Here is a 19,470-nt window from a genome sequence, read left to right as displayed (position 1 = left end):
AAGTATACCGAGGAGTTACTACCACTGAGCTATATCCAGCTCTTTTTATTTCTGTAGTTTTGAGGCAGGGATCGCTACATTGCCTGCGTTAGCCTCCAGCCTGCAACCCTCCTGCCTTCAGCCTCTGTAATAACTTCAGGCATACCCTACCAGGTCTTTTTTGTTTTTCTATAAAGATATTATGACTGATAGGCCAAAACTATTTTTAAGCATTTTTATTTGCTTTTTGAATCTTCAAATCTATAGTACTGTTTTCTTGTTGTTTTGGGCATGAAGGGGGGTATTGGTTTCAAAACAGTGCTTCTCTGTGTAGCCTTGGGTGTTTGGGACTGGCTTTGTAGACCAGGCTGGCCTTGAACTCACAGTGATCCACCTGCCTCTGCCTACCAAGTGCTGGTATTAAAGGCATTTGCACCATGCCGGCTTTGTTGTTTTAAAGACTGTAGATATTCACACAGTATGGACATAGGTTTTATATATAGCAAAATGGTCAAAGAAATTCTTGCACAATGTCAAAATATCATTACAAAGCCAACAACGGTTGTCAATAGGTTTTAAAGTGATTGACTCACATGTTGATATTACAAAATTAATTTTGGAATAAGTAGGCAGCCATATCTCTTGGTTGTAGGTCATCAGTAAAATTAATACTACCCATATTAAACAATGCAAAAACTATAAAAAGCTACATTTCTGAAAAACATCCTTTCCTTTTTTTCTGGGTGGATTCAATTATAACTTTCAGTATCACAGCGCACATTCATCTTTGAAAAGGATTTCCTGGCCTCCACCAGTTCTAATCGTTTTTGTGAAGATCCAAATTTTAACAAGAGACTTCAAAGCATACATAGCTTCATTTTATTTTCTTACATTCAGCCAAATAACAAAACGCAAATATATAACACATTAGCTACCAGAAAGCGTTTTGTTGTTTGGTTGGTTTGTTGTTTTCCCGAGACAGGGTTTCTCTGTGTAAGCTTGGCTGTCCTAGAACTAGCTATGCAGACAAGGCTGGCCTCAAACTCAGAGATCCGCCTGCCAAGCGCTGGAATTAAAGGCGTGTGCCACCACTGCCCGGCTCTTTCTTTCTTTCTTTCTTTTTTTTTTTCCAGGTAAAGCTTTTTGTTGATTATAACAAACCTTAAGAACATCTGGGGGTTCTCGCTAATTAGAGGAGCCAAATGCCCTAGAGAGGGAGTAGAGGGAGCTAATTTTGCCCCGGGAATGGAGCTAGCACCCTAAAGGACACACTTGTGTCCTCTGAAATGTATCTTCAATTCGTGGGCGGACAACCCCTGAGTTGCATCTAGTGCATCTCAACCTGAGAACGCATACCGACTCTAACCCGCGGCGCAAACGAGGCGCGATTCTTCAGACTAGCCCTGCCTTGACAATGACCCGCGGTTTCTGCTTCTTCCGCCCTTCTCCAACATGGCTGTTGTCGGCGCTGGGGATGCTGGGCGCGCTGCCCGTAGAACCGAGCGGAGGCGATGGGGGCGTGTCTGGGCGGGGCTCGTGGGAGCCGTGCGCTGATTGGCCGCGGTGGCCGACCGGCCTCCGGCTCTGGTCCATAGCGGGCGCCACGGCCTGGGGCTAGGATGTGACGGGCAGCGGGTTCCCGGCTCCTGGAGGGTGACGGCTGTGAGCGGCGGCTACTGCTGCGGCGAGGACGAAGCCAGGGCGCCGAGGGCTGCCGGCCGACAAGGCCGCGGGATGAGGAAGCGGACCGAGCCCGTCACCTTGGAGCATGAGAGCTGCGCCGCCTCAGACTCATCCTCCTCCGGCTCGGCCGCCGCGGCGCTGGACGCCGACTGTCGCTTGAAGCAGAACCTGCGTCTGGCGGGCAAGGGGCCGGCAGAGCCGCGCAGCGCAGCCGACGCGGGCATGAAGCGGGCGCTAGGCAGGTGAGACGCGGCGCGGGTACACGCGGGCCCCTCGCCTGGCGGGCAGGTAGTCCCAGGCTCCCACTTTCAGTGATCTGCTGCGGGAGCATCACACGGTCCCTCCTCCCGGCGTCCTCTTCGACCCTTCTTCAGACTGCCTCTCCTTGTCTGGCCCGCAGGGACTGTCCAGCTCTATTCTTTGCTCCTCCAGGCACTTGCCTCTGGAGCGCTCCTTCCATTCTGCTTCCCTGGCGTCCAACCCTACGGGCTTCTCACTAACCCACCCAGCACCTTGGCATCAAGAGCCTTATCCAGGTTACCTTGCGGGGACACTTTGCGACCGGATCAGTAGTAATCAGCGGCCCAGTAGTCCTGACTGGCTCTGGAGCAATCTCCCATGGAGTTAGAAAGGCCGCCCACGCAGGGTGAACTGCAGACCCTACAAGTGCTGTTAGCCCCTTCACGTGCTTTGCCTTGACCTCAAACGGAGCTCATTCTGCAGCAGCGCCCCTCTATCTGGAAATTTACGGGGTGCTTGGTCCTTCCCTTCTTTAGTTCATGCCCTCTTTAGAGGGTTAAGCCGTTTGTAGAGTCCTAGGAAAAGCATGGATGCATCCATTCTCAGCTGTTGGAGGGAACCGGTGGTCGTCTGTGCAGGTGGTTTCAGGCACTTGAAATCTGCACAGGAACTGATCTTTGAGAGTCACATTGTAAGGTCTTGAAGTCCTCTCGGGTTGGTAGGTCGGTAAGTTAGGTTTGCATCCCTCATTTGGGGGGGGGGGGGAGAAGAGGCAGTTATGTAAAGCTGATTTCAAAATTGAAATAACAGACTTCATAGGGATAGTTTTCGTTCCTTCTATGCAGATTTCTTAGTATGTAATTTGTAGATTATTCTATCTCTTGGAAGCTTTGAAGTCTTGATAGATCATGACCAGAGCAGTTATTTCTTTTGGCATCTATTGAACGTGCATTCCTTATGTGAAAACATTTACCCAAATAGAAAAATCAGAGCTTGAGGCTCTGTGCTTAAAAGATCATGAACTTAAAATACAGATTTTAAGTCAGTGATTCTCAGTCTTGCAGAAGGGCCAGAACTGGCTGGTTTTGTTTTGTGTGTGGGTAAAATGAACTGTCGCGTGTGAGTGAGATTGCCTAGCTGGTGGCTGCTCCTGCCATTAACTCTAACGACCTGAGATCCATCTTTGTGACTTAACGGTGAAGAGAACGGCCTCCCAAAAGTTGGCCTTGGACCTCCATGCAATCCACCTCATATACATGTATACAAAATAAGTGTATTACATGTAATTTAAAATTAACTAGCAGCTCATGTGGTGGAGCAGGCCTTTAATGCCAGCACTCAGGAGGCAGAGGCAGAGGCAGGCAGATTTCTGTGAGTGCGAGGCCAGCCTGGTCTACAAATCGAGTCCAGGACAGCCAGAGCTCTTGTTACAGAGAAACAAGGGAAAAAAACCCCAAACCAACCACCACCACCCCGAAAAAAAGCCTAGCATATGATTAATCTTTTGAAAAACGGGTGTATTCTCTTTACTTTCTCTTAAGAAGACTTTACCTGCATTAAAAATCCTTGGTAGCTTAAGTACTTTTATTTATGTGCTTTGCGTATAACTTGGCAGGGGGTGGAAATACTGCCTTGATGCCTTCCTTGTATTAAAAGGACCCATTTGCCAGCACTCCAGAGACAGAGGGTGGCATATCGCTGTGAGTTTGAGGCCAGCCTGGTCTACAAAGTGAGTCCAGGACATCGAAGGCTAACACAGAGAGAATCCCGGTCTCAAGGAAAAAAAAAAAGAAAGAAAAGAAAAAGATCCTGACAAATAATTTGGAACAAAGAGAAGCATTCAAGTGGTGCTCACATCCTCTGAGTGAAGGTCTCTGTGAGACCTTAGGAAATGATGCATAATGCAAGAAGGCCAGATTGGAGTATTAATTACTCCATAGCTTTCCTTCCTGTTTGTTGTCTTTGCGAGACATGTTGGTGCTTCACTCAGGCTAGCCCAGCGCTGTTTGCCTTATCCCTGACCTGACATTGTAATTGCTATAATTGCTTGTGTACTTGTTGAGTTGCTTTACCTGTCTCCTCCCCTACAAGAATGGGAGTGCAAGGAGAACAGGTTTTCTCCGCCTCTGTATTTCACTGTCTGTCAAATGGTAGGTGGGGAAAAAAAATGCTTGTCGAATAAATGAATATATTTCTTTTTGACTCAAAGTTTATTTTAGCCCACAGTCCTTCCCAAGGCAGCATTCTATAGTGACTCTGGCCGACAGGTCACATTGTAGGAGATGCTTTTGGGCAGACTGAAAGCTCTTGACATGATCATGGGTACCACTTTAGAAAGAATCATGGAATTGTTTACAACTTTAAAAGTGACTGAGTGGGGAAAGCAGCAAGTGGGTCAATGATGCTCATTGCACAAGTCTGGTGACCTGAGTTTGACCCCTGAAGCCCATGTATAGGCAGAAGGAGAGATCTCTACAAAGCTGTCCTTTGACTTTTTTTTTTTTTTTGGTTTTTCGAGACAAGGTCTCTCTATGTAGCCTTGGCTGTCCTGGACTCACTTTGTAGACCAGGCTGGCCTCGAACTCACAGCGATCCACCTGCCTCTGCCTGTCCTTTGACTTTTAAAGGTGTGGCATGGCAAGTTTGCCCCCATATAAACACATGTATATGCACACACACACAATTGCATTTTATTTATTTATTTATTTGGTTTTTTGAGACAAGGTTTCTCTGTGTAGCCTTGGCTGATCCTGGACTCCCTTTGTAGACCAGGCTGGCCTCGAACTCACAGAGATCCGCCTGCCTCTGCCTCCCGAGTGCTGGGATTAACACTTATATTTTTAATACTTAAAAAAAGTCATAGGCCGGGCGTGGTGGCACACGCCTTTAATCCCAGCACTCGGGAGGCAGAGGCAGGCGGATCACTGTGAGTTCGAGGCCAGCCTGGTCTACAAAGGGAGTCCAGGACAGCCAAGGCTACACAGAGAGACCCTGTCTCGAAAAACCAAAAAAAAAAAAAAAAGTAAAACGTAAAAAAAAAGTCATGAGCCGGGTGTGGTGACGCAGGCCTTTAATCCCAGCACTCAGGAGGCAGAGGCAGGCAGATCGCTGTGAGTTTGAGGCCAGCCTGGTCTGCAGAGTGAGTCTAGGACAGCCAGGGATACATAGAGAAACCCTGTCTCGGAAAACGAAAAACAAAATAAAAAAAAGTGTCATGGAAGGTAGTCACTTTCTCAGTGCTAATAAAGGTGGAATCTTGTTCCAGATTCCTGCTGCTACTCTTGAGAGAAAACTTGTATTTCAAATAAAATATGCATAGAGAATGTTTAATGACACAGCTATGACAAGCTTCAAGTCATTGCTGTTTGTCCGCAGTTGGTGCCATAAAACTTATGGCTTTGTGCTTTGTGAGGGACTCTGAAAGCACAGCAAGTCACTTGTTCATGTGAAATTTTAGGACAGAGGGACCAACCAACACAGGAAAGATAGTAGCCAGAGTGCTGGGACTAAAATGTCCAATATCCAGAGGACCTGTCATTTGGGTTTAGTCTCTCTTGTACTAAATCCCATATGTTATGGGATACTGCATAGTGACCTGAATTCTTAAGTGAGTCTTTTCAAAATCTGTGGCTTGGCGTGAGCTACTTAGCTTTCTGAGTCTTATTTTTTTATCTGTAATGTAGAAATAAGAATACCTCCCAATTGGATTGTGGCGAGGCCCAGGTGTGTGGAAAATTCCTGGCACCTGCTGAGCATCACCTGGTAGCATCTTCTAGTGTAAACATCCTTGTTGTTATTACTAATAGCATAAGCTAATGGAATTGTGAAAGGTGTTACCTCTGTCAAGAATGTATTCCTCCTTCCCATTTGTGTCCCCAATTTAACTTGCCAGAATTGTTTTTTTGTTTTGTTTGTTTGTTTGTTTGGATTCTTTTTCTCACCATGTGGATCCCAGTAATGCACGCCTCCCCCCCCCCCTTGTGTGTGTGTTGTATGCACATAGAAGGGGGAGCTTGTATGCAGCATGGCATATGTATGAAAGTCAGAGGGCAATTTGTGTGTCAGTTCTCTCCTTCTACCTTGTGGGTCCCTGCAAAAGTAATTTTTAATTGCCTCATTAAATTGTTGTCTTGGATGCTTACTGCCTCCTTCTGCTGTCCTAGGCCTAGTCATGGAAGCTTCTAGCTTCTGTACAATCTAACCTAGGCCTAGAATGTTTTCAGCCCCTGAGACTTACTGCTTAATCAGCACACCCTTACTTGTTTTTGTTTGTGTTTGGTTTTTTTTTTTAAAGATTTATTTATTTATTTATTATGTATACAGTGCTCTGCTTGCGTGTACTCCTGCAAGCCAGAAGAGGGCGCCATATCACATTACAGATGGTTATGAGCCACCATGTGGTTGCTGGGAATTGAACTCAGGACCTTTGGAAGAGCAGGCCATGCTCTTAACCACTGAGCCATCTCTCCAGCCCTTGTGTTTGGTTTGGTTTGGTTTTGTTTTTGTTGATTTTGGTTTTTCGAGACAGGGTTTCTCTATGTAGCCTTGGTTGTCCTGGACCCGCTTTGTAGACCAGGCTGGCCTCGAACTCACAGTGATCGACCTGCCTCTGCCTCCTGTGTGCTGGGATTAAAGGCGTGTGCCACCACACCCGGCTTGTCTTTGGTTTCTTTGAGACAGGCTTCCTCCATATAGCCTTGAGTGTCCGGTCACTTTGTAGACCAGACTGGCTTCAAACTCACAGAGAATCACCTGCCTCTGCCTCCTGGGTGCGGGGATTAAAGGCGTGTGCTACCACTTCTAGGCAAGTTGGAGTGTGGAAAGTCCAGGATCAAAGGGCTGTGTTTGAAGTGGGCGTTGGTGCTACAGCAGAAGGTATCATGTGGAGAAAGATCATTCTAGAGAAGATAGAGCAAGGACAGGAGAATACTTGAATTTGTAATAGCCCTAATCCAGTCTTATCAACTTTTAAACATTGCACCCTCCCAGTACAGTCCTATTGGTAATTAAGTTTCAGCGTGTGTTGGGTATGGTGGTGCATGCCTGTAACCCTAGCTTCCGGGGATACTAAGTAAAGAAAGATCACCTGAGCCCAGGTGTTTTGTGCTAACCTCTTCCCACCAAACCTCCAACACCCCCACCCCACCCTTGACATTGTGTATTTTGGAAGAATTCAAACCCTAGCATTTCATTATAATAGTCTCACAGATCTGAAAGAAATCATAGTATAGCATTCAATTCAAATATCCCAAGTTCAGAGTCTCATATGAATTAGATATGTGTGAGAAACACAAGTCATCCTGAGGCCTGCTGTGAGCCTTACTTCCAACATACAGTGGTGGGACGGGCATCCCAAAGAGAGAGGCAGGCAAGAAGAAAAAAGCAGTTGCTCTCTAGAAAGTCCAAAGTCCATTGGAAAAAATAACTTTGATCTAAAAGGTGTTTTTTGATACTGTATTCCATGTCCTGAGCACTGTAGGGCAGGAACAATGTGTTTATGGGTGCTTGAGTTTTTAGGTCTCACTGGTAGCTCTATGGTTCTGGGCTCTTGCAGGTGGCTCCACCCTTGTTGCTTTGCTAATCATTGCTCTAGTGGTATTTCTGTGGTGGCTTTGCTTCATGACATCTATATGTAGCCTCCTCAACTGTTTACAGCCTCCTTTAAATCAAGTTATAGGGAACCATGTCGTACAGCCAAATTCTTTAGAACGCTGTAAACAGGGGTGACCTTTGCTCTGATTTCCAGGATAGTTGCTCATTTGTGCCTGACATCTCACAAGGATGGCCTTTACTCTGATTTCCAACTTAGTTCCTCATTTCTGTCTGCTCTGGTTAGCTTTAACTGTCAACTTGAATGAACCTAGAGTCATCTGAGAAGGGAGTCTTAAATGAGGGATTGCCCAGATCAGAGGACCCTTGGGCATATCAGTGGAGAATTGTCCTGATGGCTAACTGATGTAGGAGGCCCAGTATGCTGTAGGTGGCACTATTCCCTGGGCAGGTGCACAGTGTGTAAAAGAGCTAGCTAAACACGGAACCAGCAAGCTCTCCATGGTTTTCTTTTCTTTTCTTTTCTTTTTTTTGTTTGTTTGTTTTTGTTTGTGACAGGGTTTCTCTGTGTAGCCCTAGCTGTCCTAGACTCGCTTTGTAGACCAGGCTGGCCTTGACTCACATCAATTCACCTGCCTCTGCCTCCTGAGTGCTGGGATTAAAGGTGTGCGCCACCGCACCTGGCTCTCTCCATGGTTTTCTATTCAAGTTCCTGCTTTGACTTCTCTTAAAGATGCTGAAATAAGCCGGGCGTGGTGGCGCACGCCTTTAGTCCCAGCACTCGGGAGGCAGAGGCAGGCGGATCGCTGTGAGTTCGAGGCCAGCCTGGTCTACAAAGCGAGTCCAGGAGAGCCAAGGCTACACAGAGAAACCCTGTCTCAAAAAAGACAAAAAAAAAAAAAAAAAAAAAAGATGCTGAAATAAACTCCATCCTTCCCTAAGTTGCTTTGGCTAGAGTGTTAATCAGAGCAGCAGAAAGGAAACTGAATGCTGTCTGAGACATGAAAACATTTAAGCTAAGCAAAAATGATGAATTCATGACTTTCCTAAAGCTCTTTTCCGAGCACTCATCAGAATCATCCCTAATGTTATATTCAAGAAAATATAGGCTGTTTCTAACTTTCTTAAAATTATTCCAACTTTAACCCATTACCAATTTCTAAACCTTCTTCCACATTTTCCTGTGTGTGTGTGTGTGTGGGGGGGGGGGGGGGGGGGGGCTAAAGGAGGGCCTTGAGTGCCTTCCTCTGTTGATTTCCACCTCATTCCTTTGAGGCAGTCTCTCCTCGAACACAAAGCTTTCATTTTTCAGCTGGTGACCAGCAGGCCCTGCTGTAGTAGTGCAGTGTCTGCCCCATGGAACTCTGGGTTTCCAGCCACCATGAGGATCACATCAAGCATGTTACATAGACTCACACAGAATGCCAGGTTACAGGCTCAGGGCATCGTGCTTGCAGAGCAGGCACTCCTCAACCGTTGTGCCATCTCTCCAGCCTCTTACTCTTGTTTTCACAGCTATAACAGACGACCACAGACCGGAAAGATTATAAACAATAGGAGTTTACTTGACCCACAGTTATAGACTGTGAGTAGTCTTGAGGACACTATCTGGTAGGGCCTTCGTATTGTGTTATTACATGGTAGATGGCATCATATAGAGAAAGAAAACTCAGGAAGTGGAGTGGCCTCAAGCAAGAGATGGCATGTAAGAGCCTATCATTTTTATTACAAAGCTGTTGCCTGGATCTTTAAGCCACTCATCCAGTCACCTGGTCAAGGTGAAGGCCGAGGGCTGGGGTACTTGTCTTAGCATGCTCACGGCCCTGGGTTTGATCCTCAGTACTGTAAAAAGTGATGGAGTTGTAAAAAGGCACAGCCAGGAGAGGAATATAAGCAGAGTCAGGAGTGTTTTGATCTTGTTTCTTTTCTCGACCACGGTTTCTCTGTGTAGCCCTGGCTGTTCACAAATTCACTCTGCAGACCAGGCTGGCCTCGAATTCAGAGATCTGCCTGCCTCTGCTGGGATTAAAGGTGTGCACAATCACCACCCAGTATGTTTTGATCTTGTTTTACTTCTTGAAACTGCAAAGAAGTGGTCTTGCACTTTAATAACTTTTGGTGATTATTGTTGTTGTTTCCAGGCAGGGTTTCTCTGTGTAGCCTAGGCTGTCCTGGAACTCTTTCTGTAGACCAGGCTGGCCTTGAACTCACAGAGATCTAGCTACCTGTCTGCCTCCTGAGAGCTGGGATCAAAAGTGTGCAGCACTCCGCCTGGTGTAAATAGTTTTTGTTTTCTTGGTTTTTTGAGATAGAGTTTCTATGTGTAACAGAACCCTGGCTGTCTTGGTCTCACTCTGCAGACCAGGCTGGCCTTGAACTCACAGCTACCCTGCTTCTGCCTCCCTGAGTGTTGGGATCAAAGGCATGTGCCACCATGCCCCGCTGGTCTTCACTTTAAAGTGAAGGAAAATGTTAAATAGTTATCAGACTAATGGAATCTCCACAAAGATTTGGATGTATTGACTGGCTGCTCATACAATGGAAAGGTAAGAAGAATGTAGGGTTGATGACAGTTGCTTTGATGCAGTGAAAGAGGGCCCTAGAGGAGATCAAGCTGTTGATTTTCCGTTGCTCTTAATATGTGTACAGCAGATACATTTTGCCCTTTCATCCTTGACCTGTGCCATTCATGATCCTGGAATATCCACAAAGCTCTGCCTGAAAATAATGTCAGTGTTAGGTACCTACAGGCTATTGTACTCTTCAGTTACTCTGCCTTGCCAGGTCCTGTGCAAGCACTGGAGATGCAGGGGGAGGATACCTCCTCCTAGGGAATCTGTTGTTTTTCAGCGTTTAAGGGTGGCAGCCATCAGCTCTTACATTCAAATGTTTTGATAGTGCCTGTCTGTGGCCTGCAGAGAATACAAGAGTTACTGGAGAGTATCAGCTCTCACATCTGTCTACTTTCAGAGTCTTTCTGTGTAGCCCAATCTGACATTAAATTTGCTTTCTACCTCAAAACCTCTTGACTACTGGATTACAGCAGGCACCCACTCATCACTATGCTTGGTTTCCTGATGTCCTTTCTTTTCTTTTTTTTTATTTTTATTTTTTTTTGAGATAGGATCTTATGTAGCCAAGGATACTTTAAATTCCCTAATCTAACTTTACCTCCCAAATGCTGGGATTAAGGTATGCACCACCTTGTTCAATTATTTCATTCTTTATTTTTTGGTTTTTTTGAGGGGTGGGTAGGATTTCTCTACATAGCCTTGGCTGTCCTGGCACTTGCTCTGTGGAACAAACTAGCCTCAAACTCAGAGATTTGCCAGCTTCTGCCTCTGGAGTGCTGGGATTAAAGGCATGCAACAACACCACCCAACATTTCTTTGTTTTCTGTTTTTTGTTTTTTTGTTTTTTTGTTTTTTCTTCAGGACAAGGTTTCTTTGTGTAGCCTTGGCTGTCCTGGACTTACTTTGTAGACCAGGCTGGCCTCAAACGCACAGTGGTCCACCTGCCTCTGCCTCCCTGAGTGCTAAGATTAAAGGTGTGCACCACCACCACCTGGCTTTTAGGGTTTGTTTGTTTGTTTGTTTGTTTGTTTTTTGGTTTTGTTTTTTGAGACAAGGTTTCTTTGTGTAGCCTTGGCTGGCCTGGATTCCGTGGCTTCGAACTCATAGCTATCCACCTGCCTCTGCCTCCCTGAGTGCTGGGGTTAAAGATCCATTTATTACTTGTTGGTTGGGTGGGTTGTTTTGTTTTGTTTTTGTTTGTTTGTTTGAGACTGGGTTTCTCTGTGTAGTTTGTTTGTTTTTTGAGACAAGGTTTCTCTTGTAGTCCTGGCTGTCCTGGACTTGGTTTGTAGACCAAGCTGGCCTCGAACTCACAGAGATTCACCTGCCAGTGTGTCCTGAGTGCTGGGATTAAAGGCGTGTGTCACAGTGCCAGACAGGATCCATTTACTGCAACATTTTTTAGGCACTGATTTATGTTAAAAGCTTTCTATCTTTGGGCCTCATACTTCATTCAAGTAAGGTAATGCAAAGAGCGTCACTGACCAGCTGAGTAGTCTAGAAATGGAAGAGAAGGGCTGGAGAGATGGCTCAGCAGTTAAGAGCACTGACTGCTCTTCCAGAGGTCATGAGTTCAATTCTTAGCAACCACATGGTGGCTCACAGCCATCTATAATGTGATCTGATGCCCTCTACGCAGGCAGAGCACTGTATACATAATAAATAAAATCTAAAAAAAGAAAAGAAAAGAAATGGAAGAGAAAGTCTCACAGTGCAGGCGTACAAGGCACTCTGACAAAGCATGTCATGTCAGGATCTTGAAAAACAAAGAAGACCACCATTGTCGAACGCTTAATATCTATCTTAAGTTCCAGAAGGAAGAGACTGTGGGCCATGTGGAAGCTTGTCAGTGTCTTCCCAAGGCCTCAGGAGACAACTGATAGATTCAGTAGGGCTCAGAGAAGGATCTCTAGGTGTGAGGTCACCAGGAGATTCTGTTGCCATGGTGAAAGTCAGTCTCAGGGGCCATCACTCTCCCACTCAGCTCCCTATTACGTGTTTGAGTCAGAGTAATAAAAGTCTTGTATGAAAATAGAAGGCACAGAATGATATCAGGGAAATGAAATTCTCCTGTGTTTTAACTGTGTGGTTTGTGTCTTTCATTCATTTAACAAGTAGCTTTCACTTAGCCTTCCTTGAAAGCTAGACAATACAGCTAGAAGAGGGCATGAGAGTGGGGAAGTCCCAGTCTGTGTGGAGCTTACAGTCTTGTGAAGGGAGAAACACAGCCAAAAAGTTTGCACATAAATACCAAGTAAGATTTCAACAGTGTGGTGAAGTGCTGTGGAGACAAAACAAACAAGCAAACCCAAGATAGGAAACGTGGCCATGTGTATGAGCCTTTAAAATGAGCTCCACCTTTGTGGTAAACTTTTTTTTTTTTAACTGGCAGAACCCCACCCTGCCTGCCTTCTCCTCACATGCACACAAACCAGGCCTTCTCACAGTGGGATTTGAACTCAGCTGTTCAGCTCTGCCAACAAAAGTCTCTTGTTCTCCTTTTTGAAAACAAAGACACATTAGAGGTTGTTGCTGCGTGTTTCATTCAGGCCTTGAAGTTTTCAGCTGTGCAGTGGAATTGCTCTTAGTACCAACTGTGCTGGAATAAGATTTTGAAGGTTGTTAAGATTTCCACCTAAAATAAGAAATGTTTAATCCAGCTGCTAGTGTTGGCGAATCAATCTTTATCAATGGCTTTATTCCTTTGTTTCTTCTAAGAAAGTATGTTGTAATAAGATAAAAAACAAAACACTCCAACCGTTTTGGTGATTATAGGAACAGAATTGTACTTTTCTCTTTGCTGTAACAGAACAACTTAAGGAAAGAGGGGTTTGTTTTGGGTCACAGTTGGAAGGGGGTATGATCTGTTGTGGCAGAGCAGGCATGCTCGCGTGGCAACTGCGTTACCTGTAGCTGAATGAAAAACAGAAAAAGATGGTTGCCGCTCACTTCCTTTTCCTCTCATTCCATCTGAGCCCCTAGGCCATTGCGGGCAGTCCATCTTCAGATTAGGTCTTTCGTCTTCCTCTAATCTCTGAAACATTCTCACAGACACTCAGAGGTGCATGCTTCAATCTCCTTGGAGATCCTGAATTTAACACTGAAGGTTAATCATCACAGGTCTCCTCCTTGTCAGTTTTCAGACACATTACTTGAGTCTGTGATACTTTATACCTGCCCTTCACATTCGCATTCACCCTCCCTCAAGCCCAGTCCTGTCTATCTCATAATACAAAATGCCATTTATCTAATTTCAAGAGTACCTTCTAATATTATTCAGAAGGTTAAGTTCAGAGTCTCCTTTTTGAATTGATGCTTTAACTCAAAGCATTCTCTTGAGCCACTGTAAAAATTTTAAACTTTTTACATACTTCCAGTATATAGTGGCACAGAATAAACCACCCTATTCTGAAAAGGGAGGGAATGTAGCAAAGAAATTCAAGACCAGAGCAAGACCAAAGCCTAGCAGGGAAAACACCAAATTTTGAAGTTTCAGGTTCAGCATTTAGGGCTCATTGTAACATCGTCTGGTCTCTAACAGGCTTGGGTAGGCATGACCCTCCAGCTGTGCTGCCTGTGACACACACATGGCATCTGTCATGAGCTGACTCCACTTAGTATTCTCAGCTTTCCTTGGTGGTAACTCACATTTCTAGCATCTGAAACATCCTGAGTTCTGTCTCTATTGCAATTTGGACTCCACATTCCCAGCTTTACAAGTAGCCCACTCAGGAGCTCCATTGAGGGACTCCTACCCTGCCACACATTGCCTGGCCCAAGTGACTTTCCTGAACCTTGATGCAACCCCTCATTATCCTGCAACACTTGTATTCTTGCAATCTTACAAAGCTAGCATCATAGATGACTCCAAGTTGTGCTTCTGACTTGAGATGTAGTCCATCCACTTTGGACTATAGCTGTAACAGCCTCTGTGTCTTTGCTGATAAACTTAGGGAAATGTTTTTCTAAGGGATCCTGCTGCAGTAGGATTTTCTAGGAGGTATGTCTTCTCAGGCTTCCTCTTCAAAGCATTCTTCTTTCAAATGAATTTACATTTGTATGCCCTGGAGCTCTTGATAGATTAGGGTCTGGGCTTCGTGGTATCTTTTCTTTTCTTTCTTCTTTCTTTCTTTCTTTCTTTTTTTTTTTTTTTTTTTGTCACTTCAATATTCCTTTATTAAAATGTCTAAATATTCAGGTCATGGTTTTTATACATGGAAACACATAGTTTCAGATTTAAAGACATATTTAATGAAATCAAGGCTTTTCTATTTTATTTTGATGCATTTGTACTGATTATTTAATACAAATTTTTTTGATTTTTTTGAGACAGGGTTTCTCTGTATAGCCTTGGCTGTCCTGGACTCCCTTTGTAGACCAGGCTGGCCTTTGCCTCCCGAGTGCTGGGATTAAAGGCGTACGACACCACCGCCCGGCTATGGTATCTTTTCTATTGTCCCAATTTAGAGTGTGATCTCTCTTTAATTAAGCAAGAATGTCAGTTACAATGACCTAGAACTCGCATCAGTCTGTCTGCCTCTGCCAACTGAGTGCTGGGATTAGAGGTATGCGCCACCACATCTGGCTAAGATAATTTTTTAAAAAAGAGATTAGTTCATAGTGACAAAGGGATACATCCATTAAGAGGACATAATAGTAGTAAATTTTATTATGCACATAACTGGCAGAGCTTCAAAATATACATCTTAGTTACTTTTCTTATTACTAAAACAAAATACTTTGCAGAATCAACAAAGAATAAAAGTGTATTTTGGTTTAATTCAGTTAATTATAGCAGGGAAAGCATGGTAGAGTTCTTGGCAGTGTTCAGAGTCTCCTCGTATCTTAGTAGATCAGGAAGTAGAGATATGATGGAAGCAAAGCTAAGCTAAAAGCACACACTCCCGTGATCCTTGTCTGTTAGTGCATCCACACAGTGGGGGGGGGGGCAGATGGGGAGAGAGAGGAGAGATAAGAGGAGAGATGAGAGAGGGAGGCAGGCACAGAGAGAGCTGACGCAGCAAAACAGTTATTCTGCAATCCTGAATATGTGTTGTTATGCATTTTTGAAAAATCCTCAATGTACAAAATCTCGTGTAAACTATGAACAACAAATGTGTTGATGCAGGTTGTTCACTTGGTAAATGTACTGCTCTGTGGAGGATGTTGATACAGGAAGGCTGTGTGTATATATAGAGAAGAGTATATGGGAAATCTGTTACTTCTGTTCCATTTTGTTATTGACCTAAAACTGCCCTAAGAAATTTGGTTTTTAAAAAAGAGGAATGAAGCCGGGCGTGGTGGCTCACGCCTTTAATCCCAGCAGTCGGGAGGCAGAGGCAGGCGGATCGCTGTGAGTTCGAGGCCAGCCTGGTCTACAAAGTGAGTCCAGGACAGCCAAAGCTACACAGAGAAACCCTGTCTCGAAAAACCGAAAAAAAAAGAGGAATGGATGTGGCAGGAACAACAGTGAGTGAACAGCATGAATCCTCAGATGTGATGCATGAAGACAAACAAACAAACAAAAAAACCAAACCAAAGTCATCTCTAGTGACAGGAGGTAGTTCCGTAGATATTGAAGTTGGAGGGGTTGAGAGGGAAGCATGAGAGAGACTGGAAACAGGATGACAGGCAGGCATGTTGGTTATCTTTACTGTGATGGTGGAATTTACGTTCAAATTTAGTAGGTTATATACCTACACAGTTAGTGTGTCAATGCTATTTCAATAAAGTTGTTTTAAAAACTAAACATTACAGTACTTTTACATGAATTTGGAAGGAAAATTCTTTGGTCTAGTCTGTGATAGGATTCTGGGTTTTACTCCTACTGGCCTTTGGTATTTGTGGGCCTTGTCAGGTAATCTGAAATGCCAGGGAGAAAGCAAGGTCAAGTTTCCTTTGTGCCTTCTTGTGTATTTCTGACTATGCTTTTTCCATTCCAAATAAGGATTCTGTGGGATAGAAAGAGTGGACTGGGATGTGAGTTCTTTGCCAAGCAGAGGCCAGACCTGGGCGTGCCATTTGATAGCACTGGGTTCGTTTTCCATTTCTCTACAGTGGGAGCATGCTTCCTCCCTTGCTGGCTGTACTAAGTAAGATTCAATACATTCCTATCATTAGTATTGGTCGTTCCCCTCCCCCAACTCCATGTGTGTACCCTGTCTACTACTTCTGAAATACAGAAGAGGTTCACAGAAAACACTTATTTTTGCCTAGTCCCCTGCCTCCCACCCCAGTGTTGGGGTGCACACACTAGACAAGAGCTCTACTGCTTGGCTACAGCCCCAGTCCTACTTTCTTTTTCTTTTGACATTTGGCTTTGAATTCATGTGTAGCCCAGACAGGGCTTGGACTTTCAAACTTCCTGCCTCAGCTTCTCAAGTAGTTGGAATTACATCCTGCAGTTAGGCCTGGCTATACCCAGATTTTGTTTCTGCTAAATACTGTTATACGTATTATTGTATTTTTGCATTGACCACAGGTTTCAGAACGCACTTCTCCAACACATTTTCTATGCTATAAAAAATAATATTGAAGAATAGGTAATTCTTTACTTGGTAAGAGAGATGTAGCTCTGGTTTTTGTGTGTGTGCATACACGTTCATGTTTGTGCATGTTCACATGGAGAACAGAGGTCAACCCCTAGTGTCACTCCTTAGGCACTCTCCTCTTTGTTACATGAGACCTTATCTCAATAAGGTCTATAACTGGCTTGAGCTGCCCTGTAAGCTAAGCTGGCTGGCTAGCAAGGTCGCCCCCATCTTTACCTTTTCAGTGCTAGAATTACAAACTTGTACCCTGACACCTGTTTGTTTGCTTTTGTTGTTGTTGGTTTTTATTTTTTAATGTGGGTTTTGGGGTTTGACCTTAAGTCCTTGGGCAAAGCAATCACTTTACTGAGCTATTTCTCCAGCTCCTTTCTTATTTTGAGAAGGGTTCTTAACTGTGTTGCTAGACCAACCTTGAGCTCCTAAACTTCCCGCCACCCCGTTTTTTCAAGACAGGCTTTCTCTGTGTAGCCCTGGAACTCACTCTGTAGACCAGGCTGGCCTCTTCTTCCTAAGTACTGGGATTGAAGGCATGTGATTATTTAGAGTCACACGCCTCTACAGATGGAAGCTTATTGCATTCCTTTTGCAGATGCCTAAAGCACCTTAAACTGGGTAATTTATAAAGAGCAGAAGTTTATTTTTCACGGTTCTAGAGGCTGAAAAGTCCAGCAGGTGTGGCGGTTCCCCACTTTTAAGATTTCACTCCCCTTGATGTTGTGTGCTCAGCAGGTAGAGGCTGAAAGTCAAGCTTAGCAAATGCTGTCTGAAGTCTCTGGTGTAAGGAATCTTAGTTGGGCTCACGAAGGAGGAGCCCTCATGGTATAATCTCATAAAGGCCATGTTTCACACAGGCAGCACATGAACTTTAGAGGGGGGGACATTCAAAAGTGTGAGAGCTGTCAGCTGTTACCATTTTTCCCCCTTAACAGACTTCTTAGTATTTGCTATACTCCATTAACAAACACAGAAAAACAAGAAGTGTTTTTTCTTCTAGCCAGTGTGTATAGGAAAGTAATGGGGTCCATAGAAAAGATGAGTAACACTAGAGTAGCAACTCATTTCCCAAAATCCTGGGATCTGCATGGTCCTATTCTGTCCAAGTAGAACAGAATGGTAGACAATAAAATAAAATGGTACAGTTGTTAAAATAGTCCCTTTTGAGTGAAGTCAAGATTACCAGCTTGCCAGTAACTGAGGCTTCTTCCATAAACAAAAGGAGAGAATGCTTCCCAAATGCTGGGATTTAATGTGCATGCCACCATGCTTAGGAGCCCCAGTTATCAATTTGCCACCTGATGTAAGATGTGGGCTCCAGAGCAGGCTTTGTCCTGAAGGTAGGTCTCTCTTACTTAAGTGCCAATCTTGGTAGTAAACAGAGCTTCAGGTGCTAAAGAAAGAGGAACAATAAAAAGAAAGATTTGAGGCTAGCAAGATGGCTCAGTGGGTAAAGGTACTCACTGCCAAGCCCGGTAACCTGAGTTCAGTCTTGAACCTTCATTTTTAAAAAGCCAGGTATGCATATGGTGCTCAGACCTACAGGTGAGCAAAATATTCATCCACATAAAATAAACTTAAAAAAATAAAACCAGCAGAGGCTAACGAGGCTGTAGAGGATGTGGAGAAATGGCACGCTGTGAATAGAAATGTGAAACAGGACAGCCACGTGGAAAACAGAATGCTGGCCCTTCAAAACTAAACACAGAATTACAACACAGCACACCAGTTCTGAAAGTAAAGTCAACAACATGACGGCCTACAGGAGCTGAACAGGGACAAGAATGGGAGACATGCTAATGTGGATGGGGCACGCTCAGGAGGCCTCAGCCTTCAACAAAGAACTGCAGACAACCAAGAAATGCTGAGAGCTAAAGAAATAGTTTTCCCCAATACCAAATGCTCTGCCCTGAAAACATATATCTAAGTAATATTATACAGATTAAGTAGCAGGCTAATTATTTAGGAATATGTGTGTGTGTGCACCCAGCATTTCTGGTTTTTTTGTTTTTGTTTTTGTTTTTGTTTTTTTTTTTTTTGGTTTTTCGAGACAGGGTTTCTCTGTGTAACCTTGGCTGTCCTGGACTCACTTTGTAGACCAGGCTGGCCTCGAACTCACAGCGACCCACCTGCCTCTGCCTCCCGAGTGCTGGGATTACTGGCATGCGCCACCACACCCAGCTTATTATTTTTTTTAATATGAGCCATCCTGATGACTTTACAGTGGTATTTCAAGCCAGCCTGTAGAGCAGAGTGAGACCATTTCTCAAAAACAAGCCTAAACCAAGCAAACCTAGTGTTGTTCAGTATCTGGCCAGTGGCCTGGGTGGGTCAGTCCAGGCACTGCTTGCTTCCAGACAAGAATGGTGGAGCTCGAGGTCAAAGGTCACAAGGTCCTATTTCTTGCTTAAGGGCAACTAGATGGTTTTTGGGTGAGGCTGGGAGCCTGGGCACAAAGTGAGTTTGCCACCAGAGTGTTAAGAGTTTTGCTGGAGAGATAGCTCAGCTGTTAAGAGCACTGACTCTTCTTCCAAAGGACCCGAGTTCATTTCCCAGCACCCACATGGGAGCTCACAACTGTCTGTAACTCCAAGATCTGACACCCTCACACAGACATACATGCAGGCAAAACACCAATGCACATACAATAAAAATAAATAAATTATTTTTTAAAAAAAGAGGTTTGCTCTTTTAGAACAAGACCACAGGTCTCAGAAGAAACTCGGTGGAAACTCAGGAGCCCCACAAGCCAGTGATGACACCACAGTGTTAGTGGTCCTTGTTTGAGCTGCTGTGCTCTGCACAGCCGAGGAGGTAGGCAGATGTTCACCTACTGGTAGGCACATCCGGTGACATGGTGAGACACAGGTCTGACAGTGCTTCATGGAGGTGGGGATGTC

At 44.5% G+C, this 19,470-nt stretch overlaps 1 protein-coding gene across 2 annotated transcripts in view; it reads left to right on the top strand.

Annotated features, from left to right (window-relative positions):
• The first annotated feature begins 1,530 nt into the window (after positions 1-1,530).
• The window catches only part of ABHD12 (abhydrolase domain containing 12, lysophospholipase), a 66,452-nt gene continuing 48,512 nt past the window's right edge, over positions 1,531-19,470 (top strand). Inside the window, exon 1 of one of the 2 annotated variants that reach the window (XM_084774895.1) lies at positions 1,531-1,904. In XM_084774895.1, coding sequence (XP_084631021.1) covers positions 1,714-1,904 — 191 coding nt within the window. In that variant the 5' untranslated portion in view covers positions 1,531-1,713. The remainder of the gene's footprint in view (positions 1,905-19,470) is intronic. The other variant, XM_084774897.1, reaches the window with a different exon arrangement.

The sequence above is a fragment of the Acomys minous genome (genome assembly GCF_964271855.1).
Source record: "Acomys minous genome assembly, chromosome: 3".
Classification (NCBI taxonomy): Eukaryota; Metazoa; Chordata; class Mammalia; order Rodentia; family Muridae; genus Acomys; species Acomys minous.
This window is presented reverse-complemented; position numbering and strand designations above follow the sequence as displayed.